Source organism: Acromyrmex echinatior, chromosome 13 (genome assembly GCF_024713525.1).
Source record: "Acromyrmex echinatior isolate Ae372 chromosome 13, ASM2471352v2, whole genome shotgun sequence".
Lineage (NCBI taxonomy): Eukaryota > Metazoa > Arthropoda > Insecta > Hymenoptera > Formicidae > Acromyrmex > Acromyrmex echinatior.
This window is the reverse complement of record NC_141864.1, coordinates 8870201-8894160: the sequence shown is the minus strand read 5'-3', so window position 1 is coordinate 8894160 and position 23960 is coordinate 8870201. Positions and strand designations below refer to the sequence as shown.

General features: G+C 30.6%; 1 protein-coding gene and 1 long non-coding RNA gene across 3 annotated transcripts in view; one reads left to right on the top strand and one right to left on the bottom strand.

Annotated features, from left to right (window-relative positions):
- The window catches only part of LOC105143078 (QRFP-like peptide receptor), an 89318-nt gene that overhangs the window by 41093 nt on the left and 24265 nt on the right, over positions 1-23960 (top strand). For both annotated transcript variants that reach the window (XM_011051092.2, XM_087412520.1), the window contains exon 5: positions 21638-21759. In XM_011051092.2, coding sequence (XP_011049394.1) covers positions 21638-21759 — 122 coding nt within the window. The remainder of the gene's footprint in view (positions 1-21637; positions 21760-23960) is intronic.
- LOC147907613 (uncharacterized) lies at positions 14460-20499 on the bottom strand. Its single transcript, XR_015547134.1, has 2 exons — positions 15070-20499; positions 14460-14921 (listed from the first exon to the last, which is right to left on the bottom strand). It is a non-coding gene; the product is annotated as an uncharacterized LOC147907613 (long non-coding RNA).

Here is a 23960-nt window from a genome sequence, read left to right as displayed (position 1 = left end):
TGAAAAATTATCGTGTGTACTAAGAGTTAAATAATTTTCTTTCCGAGCATAAATTTATATTGAATATCTCAATTTAATATATTATATTTCTTCTTTCTTTCATAGTGGAAACTTTAAAATAAATACTCGTGACATTTTTCGTTCAAAGATAATCTTTGTGTGGGTTAAATTGATTCTTCGTATCGCGTCGATTTACGGCGTTTGCTTCGGCCGGATGGAAAATATTGAAAAATCTGTGCTCTAACTTCCTTTCTTTCTTCGCATCGAGCCTTGTTTACAATATCGATCTCATATCTTTGCGATAAAGATACCAGGGTGTAAATAAGATCGGATTGTTCGCACGTCGGCAGTAGTATATCCAGAGGCAGCGTTGGCGTTTGCGTGGGTGGAAGCTTTTTGAGATTTCAGATTTTATTTTGCAATACGTTTTATTCTCGAAACGAAATATATATTCCATAGCAATGTGTAGCAATTCATATGTTTGCTGTGTCACTGTTCCACTACATAAATTTCTACAAACTTATAGACTTTTTGCCTTAGGCGAAACTTGCAATCATCTTTATTACATTTCTTGCGAAAAGTGTAAAGATTTTATTAAAGACAGGGAAGTATAAATTACACTCTCTCGTAGAAGAAAAATATATATAGGAGAATGGAAAAATACACTTACAATTAATGGAAAAAAATTAAAGTCGATGATTATTTATATCAATTAATAGAAGTCTGTATTCAAAAGATGCTCCAATTATTTATATTGATTTTAAATTACAATAATTAGCATTTATATATTTTCGATATAAATCACAAGTTTAAACAAAAAACAAGATTCTTTTGCCGTTCGGAATTACTCGCAGCCACACGAGGTGATCAATTTTATTTTTTTTATGTTTAAAATTATATCTTATATTAATAATAAAATGAATCTTAATATTGTAATTTAAAATCAATATCCTTTAATTAAAAATTCCTACAATTGATTAATAATCGCGCGCATTTATATTTAATTTAACTTTTTATTTTTAACTTTTTTATTTAATTTTGCTCTTAGATATTTGCAATTCTCCCATTCTCATAATTTTTGTATACTACTCGTAACCAAAATCATTGAAAACATATAATGGATTTATCTTAAACGACATTTTATGATCACATATAATGCGAACTAAAGTATATGATGGATTGTCACTGCGAAACATTACAGTAATTATCATTACTCTAATAATAATACATCTATTGCATTAATATCGCATTTATCCTGTGTTCGCAATTCTCCCACTCTCTTGCACTAAATGTGTATATATACCTATATACTTATATATAAAACTAATAAAAGTTATACATTGACAATGATTAATAAAGAAGAAAAACGAATTAAGAAATTGATGTGCGCGTTGTTTTTTTTTTTGCAATTTCTTAATTAGTAACGTTAAGTTAAGCTCAAAGTAATTCTATTAGACAAGGGGAGTGCCTGTCCATCATAAACAGCATGAAAATTCGTGGATGGCCTTAATAGATTGGCGCAGTGCCATGCGTTTTCTACGCGTGTGGGTGCGACATGTCAGAAATGTCAGAACGTGAGCCTCGGCCGGATGGGATAAATAGACATATTCGCGGCTCCCGGCGTGTCATGGCGTTACAAATGGCCTGTTGTAAATCAGTTACCGTGAATTCATGGAAATACGAGTATAGAAAAACGCGTTGGTTTCATGTCCGTAACCGCGTCACCATGACGTAGACCGCATTATCGCGCCTCGGGTGATTCTCAGGAGAGTAGTTTAACGCATGCACGACGTTTATTGAAAATTGCTGTCGTACCGGCGAGAGACGAAACTTACTTCGCCATTATGAGAATAATTCGCGTGGACGACTAAATGCCTCGCTGTTATTACATGCATACTCGGTCTGAGAAAAATTGCTGTTATACTAATTTTTTTAAAAATTTACAATAATCCTTGAACAAATAAAATATTATACACATAAAGATGTTAATTTTATTATCGAGAAATTTAGAAATTGTCGCAGTTGATAAATTTTTCGACAATAAATATTTTTATATATATAATATTTTATTTATTCAAAGATTGTTGTCAATCTTTTGGAATAATGCAATGTGATTTTGCGTGATTTATTAACCTTTAAAAGGCGAGGTTCTATTTTTTAAATCTTACAGTTTTTCCTTAAGTAAGATTTGTTGTAATTTATTTTTTTTTTTTTGTATTTCTTGCCTTTAAATATAATACTGTTTCAATGCCACTATAGTGGTTTTCTCGTGTAAAGGTTAATCAAAGATACACCTCGTGTACTATACTTGATATAAGAGATTTAGGTTGAACTCTGGCGGGCATCGAATGTAATGCTCTAGAGATCATTCGCGATAAAGTGATTTTGATGGTATTTCAAGGATTTTGATGGCATTTCAAGGATCTTAGAATGATATATCCTCCTTATCCGTAGATACCGCTGAATTTCAGTGGTACATGAGAGAGCTTCTGAATGTGGGCTCACAGGACGATCGATTTTACCTTTGAGAAAGGTAGCAACGATATCGCGATTCGTATTATGAGTGGAGAAGCGAGGTATACTGATATTTTTTTACTCGAGAAACTTTAAGGAACTTTTAATCAGGACATGATTCCGCTTTTTATATTATAAAAATTCAGAGAGAAATTATGTAAATCAGCAACTTGCTCGCTTACTCGTTTCTTGGACCGAGGAAAATTTCGAAAATTTCATCATTGCTTTGAGATTCAAGGAACGCTGGTTCTGCAGAAAATAACCGAAGGACGAGCGTGTCACAAAGGATGCAGAGGTTCTTGTGGTCGTCTAGAATGTGCGTGTCATATGGAAATCTGTCCGGCACAGTCCGTGTTGAACCGTTGGGATTGCGATTTTGAGATTTCGCGGAGATTCTCGCTGAACTTTTCGAAGACGAGGGATAAAAATCTTGCGAGCGATAAAAATGAAAAGTCATTGTTAGTCTTGTAAGGTAGCAATAACGGAAGCGTTTAGATTATGTGGATAAGCATCCCTTGCGAGAGCCTTTAGTCGATAGGAATTTATAATTGAGGATCTATGATCCTATCCTGGGATTTTTTAGCGAATAGAGTGCTGAAGACTATATCACTGTTAAATGAATTATTTTTTAAGCAAAACGGAGAAAGAAAATATTTTTTTAAACAATACAAAAGCGTATAAAACTATTATTGCTGAAATAAAATTATTATTGCTACTTTTTAGTGCTTAGAATTTTTTGAGTGAATTTTCATATTTATATCCATATTTATGTGTTTTTTATTATGTCTTACTGTCTAAAAAACTGCCATAAAGATCCAATCGTCGAAAAAATAACTTTACAACATCTTATTATAACAAGAGATTGTTGGAAAATATTTTTGTTCCTGTTAACGTAAATTACATAATTTTCGATAATCATTTTAAATTATGATAATATTGTAAGATATAAAAATGATTTGTTAAAATATTAATTTAAAAAATATTAAATTGTTTTCCTACGATTTCTATCGCTTTAAATTGAAACTTCCCTTTGAAAGATTTTTTTAGTAGTTTCCTTTCGATAAAAGATGAAATAAAATATATACTTAATATATACTTTAACAATGAAATAACTAAAAACAAGAAAACGAAAATAGAGGTACTCCGTCGTATCTCTCGCCAGGAAATCTCTTGTCGGAACATACGTCGGAGAATCTGATCACAGGTATCTAGTGGAGATTGAATTGCGGTTCGTAAAGAAAAGCCGGAAAGAGAGACGTTTGGGAAATCGAAAATGAAATTTGTAACAACATATACCGTCATCGACTCGATGAACATTTGTTTGAGAGACAAATGTCCATTCGATGAAACTGCACGTGCATTCGATTTATCAATATTTTCTGCATATTATAGAGATGCCGACATATTTTTCTTAACAAGATATGCAAAGATCGGCATAACTTTGTCTTGGATTTTAATAAGGAATCGTATCATGATGGTTTCTTATTGTTGCTTTTTTTAAAAGTAAATGTTACTAACGTTGAATTATCTTCGATTTTTTACATTTCTTTCTTATTATAAACTATTCTACTTGTTTTAGATATATATATATTAACTCTACATAATTTTCTTTGCAAATCTTGGGATATTATTAATTTTTCTGTATAACTAACAAACATAAAACGTATATTTAATACCAATTAAATTTTAATTTAAGGCAACTGTTAATAATAATTATTTAACATAAAAATTCTTATTAGTCAAATATTTTATATATATATTAGGTGTTGGAATTAATTCGTAGCGTTTTACAAGTGATGGGAAGTACTTTCATTAATGTATTTTTTAATGCTCATGTGAAATAAATAACATTCTTTCATTAAAAAACGCTACGAATTAATTCCAACACCTAATATATATATATTTTTTAGTAGATTTAATATTTTCAATAATTTTATTCTATTTTACGACAAAAGACAAACAACACGTGTAAAATAAGAGATTTTGGTGCAAACATGTCGAACATGATTAAAACAAATTGAAGCGCTGACGAAAATGCATGCGTCTTAATCACTAAAATCGATAATAAGTCTTTCTGTTGAACGATGCGGTTCGTGATGATGTATGGAAACGCGGAATGGATAAGTGCAGTTTGCACCACGCGCTTGGACGACTTGCCACATTACTCACCCACATCGGATATCCATAATTCATGAAGTTCGCGGTACTCGCGTCTCCTTTTCGTTGTTATTTTTATCGCTACGAGTTTAAAAAGGGTTATCATTCTTCGGCCATACGTTTGATTCTGTCGCTGTGTTATTACTCGATCCATTTTGTGTATTATAAATTATTGTTTGTTATTATGCAATGCATGTAATCGCAAAATCCTGAAAATGGCATATCTAGATGGAAATATTTTCGCATATTAAACAATATAATAATCACAAATAATATAAACATAACATTTAATTCCTTTAGTGATAGGATATTATTTGTATTTTTTTTTATATTAGGTGTTGGAATTAATTCGTAGCGTTTTTTAATGAAAGAATGTTATTTATTTCACATGAGCATTAAAAAATACATTAATGAAAGTACTTCCCATCACTTGTAAAACGCTACGAATTAATTCCAACACCTAATATATAGTCAAATAGATATTAAAGTTTGCCTTAATGATTAAATAAAATAAAATTGAATTAAATGAATTTATATATTTTTATATCTTTTAAGTTAATCTTAGTATGTTAAAATTACATTGAACATATTTTTTATATTCTTTGGTTATCGAAAAATTCATATAATATCTCGATCATCTACAGAGATGATTATTTAGAGATAATGAGACAAACGGTTAAATACATATTGTATAATAAGAAAAAATAATAAGAAACTAGTTAACGATACAACAAATATTAATGTACATATTGAGATACTTTGAAATAGTCCATTTATTTATTATTCTGCATAAAAGTTAACTGAACACTAGAAAATTTGTAATTTACAAGTTGTAATTGGCAGCTCAAGATAAATTTGTTTTCCGTAATAACACATTAAATAGATTTGAAGCATTCTAAGTAATGAATTTTGTGTTATATAATTTTACGGCGGAAAGACAAAACTTTTTAGATGTTTGACTCTATTAACTGCACAGCTATTTTCGTTACGCGTTTTTCTAGCTCCGGATGAGCTGACAAATGGTATTGCAGTTTTTAACTCGACGAATTGTCGCGGTAAATCTCTCTTCCCATCTTAACCACCTTCATGTTTTACTCACGCCTGTCATCAGTAATTTTAGAACGATGCGTTTTTGTGAGCACATTAATAAAATACTTGCGCTTAATTATACATTATTTCCGACTACATGATTCGTTAAAATTATTCCTATTATGCATACTCATTATGTCTTTAATTTAACTTCCATTATACACTGATGTTGAGAGAAAGGTGGTATGTGCTACTATAATTACATGGGCCATAATTATGGTTACTGCTATTATGTTAGTAATAACAGTTTTTACAGTTTTAAAAAATATAATTGACACTGAAAATTATAATTACATTATAGTAATTGCAATTATTTTTATGATAACAACAACTATATTTATTATCATTTTTTATGTCAATTATATATTTTTTTAGATAGAATTATACAATTATTATTAAAATAAAAATAAGAATTAGCTCATATTACGCAAAGCAAAAATATACAAAAATTCGGTTAATAATCGAGCTCATAAAAAGATATAAGATTAAATAATACAATTATTTTAAAAAATTATTATTACTAACATTATAAATGATAACCATAAATTATGATATAATATAATTATAATCACAATTAAATACTAAAGGTTTTCTCTTAATGTATTTAATTACAAATAAGTGCTTCCTTTAAAAATAAAAAAAGATCTCGATTCAACGAGATTGAACTTATGTGCAATGGGTGTAAGCTGGATTACGACTAGACTTATTAATTTATGCGAATGTAAGTGTTAATACGACGATACGAGGCGATAGGAAACGCGAGTATGAGAAACAGCTGCGTTGCGGTCTCATTAACGTAGCAACCCTGATCTAATCCTTCAGGATTTAATAAGACACAAGGAGAAAGGGAGGAGTTTAACGATCCTAATCCCTATCATAGATAGATTACATTCATACATGCAAGTCGGGTTGTGCTGCCTGTTGATGCAATTTGATCGTTTCACTTGTTCAAAACCGCGGCTTTACGAGCCTGTAAAGCATTTTTCCGTCTAGCGTGTAATAAATAATAAATTCTCGCCTGTCGTTCCCATAAGTTCGCACGATTGCTGCTTGGATAAAGCCGACGCTATTTAATTGCAGAAATTGCTGGAACACCTCAGTGTTCCTTATCACTATGGAGCGCAGTTCTTCTTAATTTATCAGAGTCGTAACTCTGATGATTAATGCTTTTTATTAACACTTCGATACACCGGCGGTATACTGTAGTTTTTTGTATTTCAGATGCAAAAAATAGGAAGCCAAGATGAAAGAAACATAATTAGCTTGTCTCTATTTTTCTCGTACTAGATTAAAGAAATATGGTTATTTTTCTCAAGTATATCCACCGTTTTTACAATTTAAATAATTGATAAAAGATAGAACATTCTTTAACTTTTGTGCAATGTTTAAACAAAGTAAATTGGGATTAGCAACTTTGTTATCGAAATATTTTTGAATTATAAAATGAGTGAAAAATAATATAATAATTAAAAATATAGCGTTGTCGTTAATAATAAATATTAACGGCAGTAAGAAAATGGGAAAGTTTTAAAAAATATAACTTAATTCAGACACAAAGTGGAAACATTAAAATGCATGGGCAAAAGAATGAAAATAAAATCTGTTTTATATTACCGGTGCGGAAGGCATTTCTTTTATGTATATATCATAATATGATTTTCGGGGAAGGGAGCAATATTTTATATGTTGCTTTGTGTTTAGAATGTTTTAGTCGCAGGAATTTCATACCTCCAGATATGGCAAGCGCTCGCTCGCATTCCATTGCTCTCGTCTTCCTAATATTCTCATAAATCCCATGTATTCGATATCGAGCAAATGTCGTTCACGTTTACCAAATTTCATACGTCAAGTGATATATTCAAGTGATATTCCCGCCGGGCACGTTTATCACTGCTGTATATTGCATTTCATCATTTGGATTAGATCCATGTCCGCAAGGAAGATTTTTATGTTAATTTACTTGTCGTAAAACAGATTGTGTCGGATGGTCATGCATATAAACTGGTCGGTGTGCTAGCGAGCAGAATTTTTTATTTATCCAGCGAGAGAATTTTCTTGTTTGCCAATATCATGGGACATTCTTGGTTTCAAGATTTATTCTCATTACTATCTTTTTTTTTATAAAAAAAGATTATTATTATTTACATAAAATAAAGCATTTGCCGCATTTTATATAAACAAAATATTGTTCCACATCACCGTATTAATTTTAGGGCGAAGGAACAATATGATTTATGAGAAAAAGAACAAAATTGAGAAAGAAAAATTACATATTTTATTATGTTGGAAAGTCAAAAAAATTATAATTAAAAATTTAATTATAAAGTTACACTTTATTATTTTTATCGAAAACAATTAATATTTAATTAAAAACTTATATAAAAATTATGTTGTATTATATTGGAGAAAAACTCAGATTTAGTCTTAGAGTTTTTACGATGATGGCGAAACTGTGTTCCGATTCAGAATCGTTTTATTTATCGTTAATATAAGTACGTGGTTAGCGCATTCTAGAATTAAACATCTTTAAAAAAGTTATGTATTCTTTCGGAAATAAGACTTTAATACCGCAAACAATTCTTTACGCGCGTACTTCGTGTAGGTACGTCATTATTTTTACGCGGACAGAATTTTCATTGGGGATATTCTTGTCGTGTATTCTATACCCTAATTTTTCAGTCTTTCGCTCGTTATGCAGTTACACGACGTAAGTTATGACACGCTGTACGTAGAACGTGAAAATTTATGACGAGATCGGTTACTAGCCCGGCCCGGATCCCGTCGACAATTTATCAATAAATACCAGGATAATATATGAAAGTTATATTAAATAAATCGACAGGTGGGCGCGATGTCTGATACCTAAAGTATTTTATGTAAAATGCCTGTAATCCAAAAATTGGACTACATATCGATCTTACATTTCACACGTATTATTTTGCATTTTATGCATAATTTTTTTTTTTACTTTTTAGTTGCAAAAAGCCTCTTGCGTGTCAAATTTAAATAATTGCTTATTGTTTCTTTTGAGAGTGAAAAGTGAATTTCTAAATTTTTATTTATCTATACAATATTTTTATGCATGAAATGATGCAGAATAAGATAAAAAATTTATTTCTATCAGTTTCTTTGATATTACAATAGTGTGAAACGTCTCCAACATAAATTTTCTATCTTTCTCTCTCTCTCTCTCTCTCTCTCTCTCTCTTTTCTCTTTCTTCTCTCTTTTCTCTCTCGCTTACTTTTGATAAACTTTTCTCTATATTGAGAAAGAACACATTTATCCGGCAGAATAATATCAGATATGTCATATTCTACATAATTAAAATAAACGTAGATATATTTAATCAAATAACATTTAATTAAACAACATACGTTTAATTGAATTCTCGAATCAATAAACGTGTTCCTACGATTTAATGCGCGATACGCAGATAACGTTTCGACAATCGATTAGAATGTCGCGTGGTGCTTGACAAACAATGTTAAATATTTGTTCTCGAGTTTAAGCATACCAATTGTTCTAAGCTAATATTTTTCGCGACTACGAACACGCGACGTGCATTACTACCTTGTTTATGCGATCACTGATTCAACATGTTTGTCGAGCGCAAATTACGACAGGAGTGCCGCTTGTTAAGTTGAGGATTGTTTCACCTGACGGCACCGATGGAGTAGTCCATGTTGTACTAAATAATAATGTTTATCGGCTTGCGACCAAGCTTATATTGGTTTTGCACTCTAGATGTTGGTATCATCACGTTGAGGTAATCATCGAGAGAGCTGAAACACTTGTACAAATTTTCAGGACGAGAAGTTTGCTGGAAAACGATTTACTTACGAGTTACGATTTGTTTCTCTCATATAAGTTATTTATAGCAGAGAAACATCTTCCTTTCTGAGAATCGTTAAATTCTCGATAGGTATATCGAAAAAGTTTTTAAGAAGCCGCATGAGTTTTAAATCCAGTTTAGAATTCTTTCGATATATCATATTAGGTGTTGGAATTAATTCGTAGCGTTTTACAAGTGATGGGAAGTACTTTCATTAATGTATTTTTTAATGCTTATGTGAAATAAATAACATTCTTTCATTAAAAACGCTACGAATTAATTCCAACACCTAATATGATAATTTGATTGTATATTTTTGTAGATACTATAGACATAAAATATATGCTTTAATAAAAAAACTTATCTTAAATTCAAGGTTTTAAGTTCAAGATTTGAAATATATACATTAACACTTAATATAAAATTTTACAAGCAAGATGGTCCAATGTTCTCGTGAAATTAGTTGATAAGATAAGAAAGAAAAATAGAAAAATACAACTAAATTTGTCTTTTTAGCTAATTGCGAGTGAGCTTCACGTTGGATCTCTTTGCTCGCAAAAATTTGATTTCAATTAACATGTTTTTGCTCGATATTGCGTAAAACTGGTACGGTACCAAGAATTTCTGTAGGTTAACATGATTTTCCGTCATGCTGGATTATGCACAGCTGTGTCATATCTCTTATAATTAACGATATTCTCTCAACGACACCAACAAAGAGTCATAAACGTTTTTAGCAAGGTTGCGTTGAGTTTAGAAATTCATGGAGCAAAATTCTCGTACACGGAATGAATTTATGTAAGGTGATATAATCGTAGCTCATAAATGTAACAATCATAAATGTAATAAATTTACATTCAATATTATGGAAATTTTAATATTACGGAGGTTTCACGTCTAAAACGATTGCTTTTGATACGTCTCTGTTATAATTAGCAACAAGCCTTATAAATTACAATCATTATAAAATATAATCAACCGAATGAAATATTTATTCAAGATACATTAACGTTGTGCATTCACGTCATAATAAAAATTATAATTATGAAGTTTAAATAATTTTTAAAACTATTCAAAAGTAATGTGAAGGATCTTCGCGATCATTTCAAAGAATTGTTATTTTACATTTCAATCTCTATTTTTCTTCTTTTTTGACTAAGTTTGTCCACAAGCTTGTTTATTTAATTTATTCGGAAAATATCCATCAAGAAAATTTCCCTAAAAGATATTGTGTTCCTTTTACTTATTGCATGAAGCAGCGTATTCGAAGTAAGAGGAAAATTGAAATTATTTGTGGTGATTTATAAGGATTTTAGACGATGTAGATATATTTGGAAGAATAAATTAAGTAACCGAAAAGTAAGTTTTATTTATTTAGTTGTAAAATATGAAAAATTAGAATATCAATTGCAAGATGTTTATCGATCCGTTGTTTACTCTAAGCGTACTTGTTACTGCTTATATTTTTCTTTGCTATTTTTTAGTAGATCTTTAAAGATTCAACAAATTTTTTTCTACCTCATGTTCATATTAATTATACTGCTTTTTCGACGAATAAGAAAAAATTTCCGTAATATAAAATATATTTCCGTAATATATCTCGATATTTATTCAAAATTGAGCGTAAGCGCATCTTAATGCATTTATAAAATTGCTTTTTGAACGCATACATTTTCATAACTTTATACAAATATTTTATGCTGCTTTCATTCAAATAAAAAATTATGTAATGATACCGGCACAACATTACAATCTTCTACAGTCATAACAAAAATTTAAAAACTGAGATAAAAATATAAATAAAAGAAAATAATGAAAGAATATTCTTAAAGAGAACAAAAGTATTTTAATATTGTTTCTTCACCTGACAATTCAATAGGCGATGATACAATTAAACATGATGTGCATTGCAGGTGTATATACATACCTAAATGCGATGTAACTGTGACAATAATCCATAAAGGCGATCTAGTATTCGCGGTTTGATTAAACATAATACACACCTAATAGGATTAAGAAATGCGTATTGCAGAATATGAATATTGCAGTGAAGATATTTTCTAGAAGCGGCTTACGAACGCACGTCAGGAACAGAACGGAAAGTCTTTAGCCGTGTTCCGTGAGATGAATAAATCTGCACACGCGCGGGAGATGGAAGATGTATGTATGTGTGAGAAAAGAGGGAGGCTGTCGTCGAAATAAATCGAGTGTGTCGCAGACGCAATTTTCGTCAAGAATACGTATCTCCAGCATTCCTTACTCCACGTTTTCTCACTCTCTCTTTCTTTCTCTCTCAATTTATCTCTCTCTATTTCTCTCGTGACTCCCAAGTTGAGCTAGCGATCGAGCATTCAATGATGTTCGTTGAAAGTCATTGTGTTACGTTAATGTTTAACGACGGCATCCTGCACGTCGCGTTACTCTTAAGTTGATGGTACAAAATAATCTGACTCGCGACGAACTTAAATGCTTCCGTCGTATGTATAGCTGTGTCATGTCGTCGAGAAATCTTTCTATACTCTCGAAGCTCTCTTTACTGCATCGACCTGGTGTCCGATGATAAGAAAGTCAACAAAAGTATCACGTACAGAGTGCGGCAGTGTTTGTGACAATTTGAAGATGATTTCATGTGTAAAACTAGGTCGAAGATGTAGAATAAATTTTTCTTAGGAATTCCCGCAGGAATTGCGGCTTTGAGAGTTGAAAAATTTCAGATGAATTTTAATGTATTTCAGATTCAATTATTAAAATGTAGAACGCTGAAATATGAAAATTTATAACGAATATCGACACATTTTTGTCGCATTTTTATTAAAATTAATCCTGTATTTTCCATAAAATAACGCGATTTTATTTTTTCTCACGGTATAATATGAATGCGCTGTTATTTATTTGTTGTATTTTAAATTTAAATAGCAGATAAAAAGGTCCAATATTTTAATTGTTTATTACGTCCAAATATGCTTATATGAATATTATTTATTCTGATATTTGCAGGGATTTAGACCGTCTTTCTATGAGAATTAGTTAAAGGATATTATGGAATAATGAATTTAATATACGGTGAGTGGCAAAGTTTGACTTTATTATACCGAGATAAATCCTTTGTGTTATACTAGTGAAAGTATGATAATCACAACAAACGATTTCATTAAGAAAATTCCTGATTAATATGGAAATAATATAAATTTTGTATCAAAAGACAGAAATGTAAATTATTTATTTTTTTATAGCTCAGAGAATATTAAAATATATTATAGAAATTAGATTTTTTACAAAAATTTGAAATTACTTGTAATTTATCGTAATTATTTGATTTTTATGTTATGTACAAGTTGAAATATTATACTTGCGTGAAATTAATCGAGGAATTCAATTTCGTCATTTGTGTTAACTTCAAAGCTTAATTAGTTCTCTCTAAATACATAAGCTCTTTATATTTACTTATTGATATTTTACTCTTTAAATTGTTATCTCTTAAAAATACCAGAATATTTCCATTTATTCCTTGCTTAGAAGAAAATCAATTATAAATTGATTAAAAATCTATTGAAAAAATACAATATTTGATGTACTTTACATGCTTATTTAACAGCTAATATTAATCGTTGGGTAAAAACGTTTCGCTTATTTGCACGTATTGCTAATTATGTAGATCAATTCATGAACTCTGATTCTGTATTTGAAATGGTGACGAAGTATACTTGACAATCAGATATAATTATCGCGTTTCTGGTTTGACTTCATCGCTCGTGTATAATATTGTTTATGACTCTTTGACTTTCAGCTTGATGTGCTGTCGACATTGCTCCCATTATTCTAATTTAGAGACGTATAAAGTATGCTGGAATGTTATCGCAAATTAGCACATTACTTCGTATGAGCGAAGTTCGAGTAATTTATTTTAATCCAGTGCGTTATTACCAATCTATCCCAAAGTCATTTTAAATTATCCAAAAGAAATTATAACATGAATTATGAATTTAAATTATAGCCCTTATTTATCTATTCAAAAAAACATTTATTTGAGATATTATTTATCTTAAATATCAACATTTAATTAAATCCATTCTATTTTTCTTAGACATTAGTATGTAATTAAGTAATGCAACAATCATAAAGTGATACTTTTAATATTTGTGTGAAGATTTTTTTGCACACGAAAATAGTAAAGGAAGCTTACCAATATACCGATATATCACCTTGTTTTTAAGCAATATTTCTTCAACAAAAGTAAAAAAATAAAACTTTAGTAACATAAATACAATCTAAAAAGTACTATCAGATAGTAGTTTTTATAATATTGTTTGCAATTTTGCAATAATTTTTCATAACATTTTTCAACAAACTTTTTCGTAACATAAGCAAAAATGAGTGTTTAACAGAATGAATTCCACAATTAACATAATACCACATATTCCTATTCTTTTTCTTTCACAGTCATCTGTAAATACTTATAAGTGGTACTTGTGTAAATACTTATAAGTGGTAATTAAAAGACAGAAACAAGGCCTTAATAGACAAAACGATACCGAATCTTTACCCGATACTTATTCACAGATCATCCAGTCTCTTTCTCCCTCTTGATTGCTTTCCCTTCCCTATCCTTCTCTTCTCTCCCTACTTTCTCTCCCTTCCACTTTATTCTTTCCTTCTTATTATTTTTTCCCCCTTCCCTTTCTAGTTTTCCATTTCAACCTTCTTGTCTTTATATGTCGTACTTTATATCTTAGCTTCTTAGAGAGACGATCAATTTCGATTCCATTCGCATTGCCTAATCTATAATACATCATTTCGACACACACATAAGGTATTTATTGTGAATTTGTTCTAAACTTATCATACATATACAATGCATGTTGGCGATTTATTCTTTTTTCTTATGTGCTTGTCTTATAATATCAAAGATAATTTTTGCCTCTTTCTTTAAATTTGACTTATTATTTAGGACTTATTTGTACTTTCCTTTTTACTGTTTGCGACTCGATTCGTACTTTTCTTATTATTCTTATTATTTTTATTTTTATTTACTTCTACCGATTTAATTTATTATTACAATTTATACTTGCTAACAGAAACATGTTTGTCTTTATACACACATACGGTTCGGAGGAGCACATTTTTGTCAACTATAATTGTTTGTTTGATTTCCTCTCAATTTGGAGCGAGTTTTATAGTTAATTTGCGTCCGAATGCGAATTTTACTTGATCTCTTATGTTTTTTATCTACGTTATAACTCTATTAATTACCGTTGTTAATTTACTTTGTCACACTAATTTATTTGTCACATTGAAAATGATCCAACTAGGATCGAAACGTTTGTTCACCTTCTGATTGTCAAATTATATTAGGTGTTGGAATTAATTCGTAGCGTTTTACAAGTGATGGGAAGTACTTTCATTAATGTATTTTTTAATGCTCATGTGAAATAAATAACATTCTTTCATTAAAAACGCTACGAATTAATTCCAACACCTAATATTTTACGTTTTTAATTTATGACATAGTTTTATTTCAAAAAAAAATTTTTTTAACTACTCATACAGTTTGTCAATTTATGTTTTAGGTTCGTAGCCCTTTTTACTTATAAGTGGATTTATACAAGATTTTTAAAAATCTTTTCACTTTGATATAAAACGTTTTTTAATTTATATGCATACTTTATGTGGTTCTCCAAGCAAATATGTAATACAATTTCTTTTTTTAAGGGTTTTTCCATAAATACACGATTGCCTTTAGCTTCGATAAGGAAAATTAAGTTAGTTTAATGATGATCTATCTTACAAACAGGTTGTGTTGCTTTTATGCCGCACTCCAACTAGTTCTATTTTCTATATTTAAAACCATGTTATGAAAAAAAAAAAAAATAATAAAAAAAGAAAAAATATAAATAAAACTGATTCAGAAAATTACAAATATGTAAAATAATGTAATATTATTAATAATATAATCACTGTTATTTAACTACGCAATAATTGCAAAAGAAAATCCTAAGAATTTTATTTGTAGAATTCGTTTTTAGCTGCTTTTGTACAGAAAAAAAGTTATAAATATGTAAATTCTGAATTTTTATTTTTTTAATTATCTAAACAGATTATGTTTTTAGTAAAAGAAAAAAATTTCAGTATTAATAAAGCGCAATAATCAGTTTCTAAGAAATAAGAGGTGTCTTTTTAGAAGACACTGCGTCAACGGCAACTTTTCTCTCGAAGAAAAAAAGATGTTATCTACCTATAAATATTTACAAGCATTCTTTTCCATTGTATTTATTTTATGTAAGAAAGGAGATTCTTATTTACCGATAAACTTTCGTTAGAGTGGCACTGCTAAGATAACGGGATCATTTGTTAAAGACTGGAACGCTTTTTAATTATCGGAAGCATGCTGTTACGCGGCGCTTTATCTTCTTAACGCAATTAACAAACTAATTATTGCTATCGTCTCAATTTTGCACTTAAATTGCGTGTTATTACGACGACGAAGCTATACTGCCGCGTCGCATCGAAATTAATTCGATAACGCGGCATTTGCGCAAATGTCTGTCGGTAATTAGATGTTAATAGAACTGTCTGTTCGTTCGACCACGTGTCGTTATATTATTGCCTCATCACACTGCTGACGATGCGCGATCGCGATCACCATGAAAAATTTTATCTGTGAAACTGTTGACATTATTTATATGTTCTGCATTTTCACGAGAATTTTCATTCTACGCACACGCATTCTACACACTCGCGATCGATAACGTTTCGGATGCACGTGATGTTGCGCGGGTACATTCTTCCAAAAGCTAAATTGCTGTGTCAGCCCATATACCAGTGTTTGATTAAAGTTCATGTATTTGTTGTGGCACTGAGTTATACCTCGTTTAACGAACGAATTTTTTCCGATCGTTTCTCCATAATATGAATTAGCTGTCAATAAAGTTCTTTGTTATATTTTGTTTATTGTTGTCAGTTAAAATATTGAAAAGATTTACTGTAATAAATTTCCAATTTTTAATATTAGATTTATTGTAATATTAAATTACTTCCAATGATTGATAGAATGTTTATTTAACTCATTCATAGTAATAACTTGAATTTTTAATATTACACACACATGTACTTCTACGTGTTATTTCGAGGATTATAATTAATCCTCAAATCTGCTAAGTAAAATCGGTTTAAAATTAAATAAAAGATAAAGCTTTTACTATCTCTTTATATTTGTGAATTTTCTTTCTTTCCGGTTGCTATTCTTTTATTACAGATCTTGGAAATTTAAAAGACTGTGTCAAATCACAGAGCTTTTGTTAACTACAATGTTTTTAATGTTGGCATCAATTAATTACTTTATCCTTTGTTAAGAATAGAGAAAGACATAAGATATTTTTTACTTTGTATGTTCTATTGTTACACTTGGTGACATTTAAATAGTACTCGACTAAAATTTTAATTAAAAAAATGTACCACTTAATTATCATTAGTACCGTACATTATTATTACACAGTACAAGATTTTGCCAGCGTATTCTTTCTTCCCTCAAGTAAATTATTTGCGCGAATGTGCACCTTTTCATATGTGCGTATTATTCTCTCATTTCCTTTTATGTTGCGACGTGACTTTTACTAAAAGAAAAGATTTGTTTATATTTTTCTGCATAGATTTGCATCGTTGCATGCATCGTATCTTAGAGAATAGCGATAAATGTCATTTCAAATTGCGATGTCAAGTGACAAAATAGCGAACGAATGATTTCATAGAATGATTCTATAATTATTTTATAATACAGGATGATCGTGAATATTATTGATACGTTTTACATATAATTAACCCTTCGGTGTCACTCTATACCATTTTGTCACGCATTGATCACATGAGTATTATGTAAAAATATCGCATAAAAATGAACATATTATAATAAATTAATTTTTAATCAAAACGCTAGACATTAAAGAATAAAACAATAATAAACAAATGTGTGTATCTTTATTAATGAAAAATTATGGTAGTGAAGTAAAAAAAGCTTTCGGTATGTCACACTAGAAGTAGTCACACATCGAAGAGTTTAGAAGATATCATTCCCTTACTTCAAAATAAATAACAACCTGAAAAAACAAATGAAGAGAAAAGGGGAAAATTAAATATTTTGAACTTGACAGGAAATTATTAACTAATCAAATAATATGAGCAAAAATTTTATTTAACATAATCAAATTTTATTTTTGTTATTTTCGTTTTATAATCCTTAAATTATTTTTTTTGAATTGTGACGATTTTGATGATTTTTTTCTAAACTCGATAGAATAATGTTTATCTAACTTATTTATAGCAATAAAAATTATGTTTTTTTAGTTGTGCTACTTTTGAAGTAAAGGAACGATATGTAATCATTTATTCTCACGCCAGACTTTGATCTATTCTTAGTAAATTCTAGTTCTTAGTTCTTTAATCGTGATATTAATTATTTATCTTTCGCTAGAATTTTTCCTGGACAATTTCTTTATTTATTTCAAACCGAGTATTTTCATGTTTGGCTTCGATCTTTCACTGAAGAAACAATAAAAAGAAAAGAAAGGATCTGTACTTTTCTGTCGAGAAAACAATTATTCTCTGAGTCACACCAATTTACTTTCTTTGCGCGACAATATCGAATTTCGCAATTGTCGAGAAGCTGTTCCGGATTGTCGCGTCGAGCATGGACAATCCTTGTTCTATCTGGCACAGGAGAGAAAGGGAAATAGAGAGAAATAAATTGTACCGAGACTGTTTCGATAACGCGGTCGATGCCGCGAAAATGAAAAGACCGAGCAGCTCGTTTGTTATTTATTGCTCGCCATGATTTGGATTGGTATGAAACGATTTTTGAGAACGAGCGACGACCTATATCAGGCGTAATTGCGTTAAATCGTGTACGTCGAATATATCTCTGGTTCATAAGTTATACGAGCAATTTCCGGCTTAGGCGAGATCGTTATGTCGTATTATTAACCTTAAACATGTCACTCGCTATTCTATAAGAAATGTCATTGTTCCTTGTTACCCTTATTTCTTGTCTAAACCTTTTTTCTTCGAACTATAAAAATTGGAAATTCTTGTAAGGTTATACCGTAATAAAGTAATTCAAGATAAAATCCGAAAGTTTAACAAGCAGATTTAGATTTTTCTTTAGCGAAAAATTTTTAAAAATAAAAATTTATTATAATTTTAAATGGATTATACTTCAATAAAATTTTTTTTTTAAACTTAATTACAAATTTATATAATGTCAATAATCCAATTTAAAAAGGTAGATAACGGATCAAATTTATCCAAAGAAAATATCGACTTTATCGAGATTTAGTCAAAAGATACATCGGTTTGGCAACTTACTTTAGCATCGATATCTGTCTATCTACCTTTTGCTTCCTCCACATTGACATAAACGACCTAAATCGATAAAGAGCGCTACCATGTCGCGTGGTATTTGTAGTAAATGCATTTCTTTGCACCCACTTTCCTTTCTTCTCCTACATCCATGATTTACTGGCTGGTCGTGACGCGTTGTTACAGTAGCACCTTACGAGTGACGTTAGTTAATTAGGTCGCTCGTTTCCATTGCGCGCGATATTATCGTGCATGCTTGTTTCATTTCGCGTGATATGCTCGCTGTAAGTTCACCGCGAGTGATGAACTAATTATCGGTTAAGTGTTACAGGGAAATGACGTTCTTTCACGTCAAATTTGCAGGCATTCTCTCGATTCGCGCCACGCTGCAATCAGGGTTGTCGCACGATCGCAAATTGAAGGTCTCGATGGCAAGTGGTGGCCGTCACGTAAGGGGAATCCGGATAAAATTAGTTCTGGCAGCGTTTAAGAGATGAGGAGTACAATTCTTGGCTCCCTCTTGAGGAAATTAAATAAGAAGGACGTCGACCGCAACCCAGCTCGATCTCACGTTATTCCGGTGCGATTCCCCTTGAGAACTCGTTTTCTTTCAGCAATGGTCCTCCCACGCTCCTCGGTCTTCCTTTTCATCGTTATTGCGGTGGCACACATGAGATGGATATCTGAAGAATGTGTCTATATGTCGAGTCTTATTTACATTCGTCGACACTACACTTTTCATTTTGCTATGTCACCGCGGAATTGATTCGGTTGCTCGAAAAATTGTCTCTTTAATGAGAAACAGGAGAAGAGAAATTCCAGTCATATTTGTTTTCGAATTTTAATAATGTCAGTGGAAATTCGATAGAATTTCATTTCTCGTCATGCAGAAACTGGAAGAATTGCATTTTATTTCGCTGTACTTTCGTTGTATTTTTTTTCTTCCCCGATATCGAATTTCGCGAGAATGCTAGTATAATGTGTCACAAGTATCTATTCAATAAGGTACAGAGACCTGGTGCGTACAATTTAATGAACTTCGACTTTTAACGAGATTCGAATGTGTAAATCTCTAACATCAGAAATCGATTATAACAAAACCGACAAAGACACCTGCGTCTGACACAAGGGATGTTGATTAAAGCCGGAAGGTTTCCTTTGACGGGGAAGTTTCGAATTTAATCCGTATCTCCATCAGTGATCGAAGTGCTTTTCAGAGAGGCGATATTTCGATCCCAATTGCAAAATTGTTAAATGGTCTTTTCTCTGGTAAAAAATGAAGAGAAATTCGCTTTGTTCTAATTACATCATTCAGTTTTTTTCACTACTTCTTATAGTTTTTATCTTATTAATATTTGCTATTGTATACTTTTTAACATCAAAATAGCAAATAAAATATTTGGTAAAATATTAAAAACTTGAAAACTATTTATATATACATATATAATAAAATTATAGATATCTGTATTTATAGAGATAATTGATTTATTGAGTAGATTTTTTATGCCAGGCGAAAATAAAATAAAAAAGAGAGAGAGAGAGAGAGAGAGAGAGAGAAATATATAAGATTGATTAATGCGATTAATGAGATTTTGTATATTTCATTTTAACAAAATAAAATATCCACAAATTTTATCAAAATTTATGGATATTTTATTCGTTTCATCATTCTGGGATTAAAATGGACACTTTAATCCTGGGATGAAAATGAACGCTTTTTCCCCCGATGATTCATTAATCATTTTCCGTTCATTGTCAGTGCGCGGCTGTGTCTTATACCGTGATAAACAGCGTTTATTAAATCGCACATTACACGTGGGAACATAACGTTTGCGGGACAGGACGCAGGGTTAAGCCGGAACAGCCAGAGGAAATCTCAGGCTTCCGCGTTCCCGGGCGCATCGCGTACGTGCCTGCGCGTGCTCTTTCCACTGGCACTCGGATATTCCGGCGCAATTATCGTGCTATTTGACGGATTAAACCGCCTCTTTCTACTCATGACTGCGCGAAACTTCGCCCGATATGATTGCGTGCGTGAGTGCACAATGCTAGGCCGTTTAATCGTCACGAATAGTGCGAATTACTTCTCGAGAAATATCATTGGTGAACCGTTCAATGCCTTACTTATTATTATGGTGTCTTAATGATTAGCGAGCAATATGCGATTGCCTTGTTAAATCGATAGTTATTGAAATTTTTTAAATAAATGATTTACAGAGTTTTAAAGATGCTTATATAATAGTATATTAGAGTAATATTAAATTGCTTATCAATACTAAGTATGACTTTAGTCTAAGATTGTGTTTTAAGAAATAATCGCACAGTTTACTTGAACTGGAAATTGTAAAATTTACACAAAAATATAATTATTATGCATCAAGATTCACCTTGATCCAATGTGGCTTTATTTATTTTTGTTCATATCTTGAAACTTACCGGCAAAACAGAAGGAGATATTTTCCGGAAGAAGCGCATATTGATTGCCATAATTTGTTTTTGATTCTGATACTTATATTCTTGTAAGAAATTATGAGATCTCCCTATTATCATTTACATGTTTTTTTCTATAATAATTACGTTGAAGTGGCACGTGGAGTGATCGAGTCGAGAATTTTAATAAATAGAACCTTTCAGGCTTGGAGTTCTCTTCCTTTTTCTCTTTTATATATTCATGTGCAGTAATTTCTGTGTTGCAGATAGCGAAACTGTTCTCTTACACATGGACCATGGGTATCTTTCTATGCAAAGCGGTACATTACATGCAGAGTGTGTCGGCAATCTGCTCGGTCGTCACCCTTACTGCGATGTCGATTGAGAGGTGAGATTATTCCTGCTGCACTATTCTTGCTGACAATTGATTGTACGTCATGGTTATTACGATCGTATGTAAATCACAAGCAAGTCAGTTGAGTATCGATTGTGTCAGAAAAGGATTTGCGAACGTTCAAGAGTCAACAAGGATAGTATACGCTACGATTTGTGTAAAGTATTATGCCATAACAGGGTCACGTAAATCAATTGTGATCGGCTTAAAATTTATATTGAGTAATCTAAAATTGCAGTATATATATATACATACATATATATATATATATATATAGCAAGAATATAGAGATTTGATTACACGGTTTACAAATGTAAATATTTATGTTATGAATATTTCTGTTGTGAATATATTGGATATAAGATTTAATATTTATTACAGGAACTTTCTGTTTGTTCTTTAGACATAACATACATCTAAAATTCCTTTATAGATACAATTTAAAGAGAATGTAATATAAATAATATCAAAATTCTTGCACCAAAATTTTTTATAATTTGTAAGAATATGAATTTTTTGATAAGTACATTTTTTTTGGAGATGATTTGTTCTTCTTTAATTTCTTTTTATTATATCATTAGAAACTTAATTTATTTTATCGTATGAAGGATTGCCTGGTTGTACAATCATTTCTTATACTTCCTACGAATATTATCAGGGCAGTTATATACTACTGTACTTTGACATGATTATAATTAATTAAATTTTGACAGTTTTACATCTTTTAGTATCGTGTCACTTTAGTGTCGTGACTTCTTGCATAATTATGCTCACGCACACTAATCTTATATATGTGCACTTATTTTGTGATTTGTAAAGAAATTTTTTAATTAGAGTTGTTTTCTTTATCCTGTTACGTATGTGAGTATGTATTTTGGTTGCTATATTTTCAGTATTACGAATTTAAAATTATAAAAAATATAATAAAATGTTCTAATAAAATCATAAAAAAATTTATCACAACGCAATCAAACTTCTCGAATAATTAATCGGCATCGTAGAAAAGAAGTTATAATAAATTCGACTTAAATTCGATTTTTTGAAAAATTTTTTTTGAAAATGAAGGATTTGTAAAATAATATAACACAATTGGTTTATACAATTTGATATAATTAAAAAAAAAGTTACTTTGAAATTTACTATGCAATTTGGTTTTAAACAACAAATATTGTACGTACAAATCGCCGCTGGCAGTGTAGTGTAAATGATAGAAATATGAACATCATATGTGGGTTCTCACATAAATTGCCATGAAAATGCGAGAGATGTACTTTATAATTCGATATCATATGTTATCAAAACATAAAAAAGTAAGCAAAAATAAATTTTAAACTTTCGAATAAAATCCTTTTATGAAAAAACAGTACATTTCATATTTTGCACTGACTTTTAAATTACGTAATTTCAAGGTAGTATTAACTAACATACTGCAGAGATAAAATTTCAACATTTAATTAGTACATTTAGTTTTTATTTAATCCGCAATATTATTGTGAGCCGTCATATTATCACAGATAATATTATATGCAGATAACATGATATTTTATATAATATCATCGAAAATCTCTCTCATTCTCTCTCATTCTCTCTCTTTCTTTCTTTGTTACACATGATATTAGATCCAGATTCTTAAAAAGAGTTTGGGAATATCGATATCGTATTTTAGGATATTCCAAGTATTAAAAAAAGACTGAAGGAATTGATAAAATAGGAACAATATAAGAGTTTGCAAGATATATCAGAATCCGTTACATTGATCATTAAAAATGTGTAAAAGGAGTTGTAATTAATTTTAATAATTCTACATTAATATTCACAATGTTATAGAAAATTTTGCAGTAATTCTATCTGAATTTTTCATCGTCACATTGTATAGCTATATTGTTTTGTATCAGTCAAAAGGAACTATGTTGAAAGAACCTGACCTAGCAAGAAGAAGAGAGAGTAGAAGAGAGCATCGCGTCGGAAGGAACTGTACTTCCGGTCGCGAGCGGGCGCCTCTTTTATTTCGCTTAGAAGACGTATTCATCCCACGTAATGATTTTTATCTCTTGCTTTTCTCCTCTCTCTCTCTCTCTCTCTCTCTCTCTCTCTCTCTCTCTCTCTCTCTCTCTCTCCCCCCCTTCTCTTTTCTTCTTTCTCTCGCGATTAAACGACGGCAACGTGAACACTTTGAAATTGAATATCCATCGTTA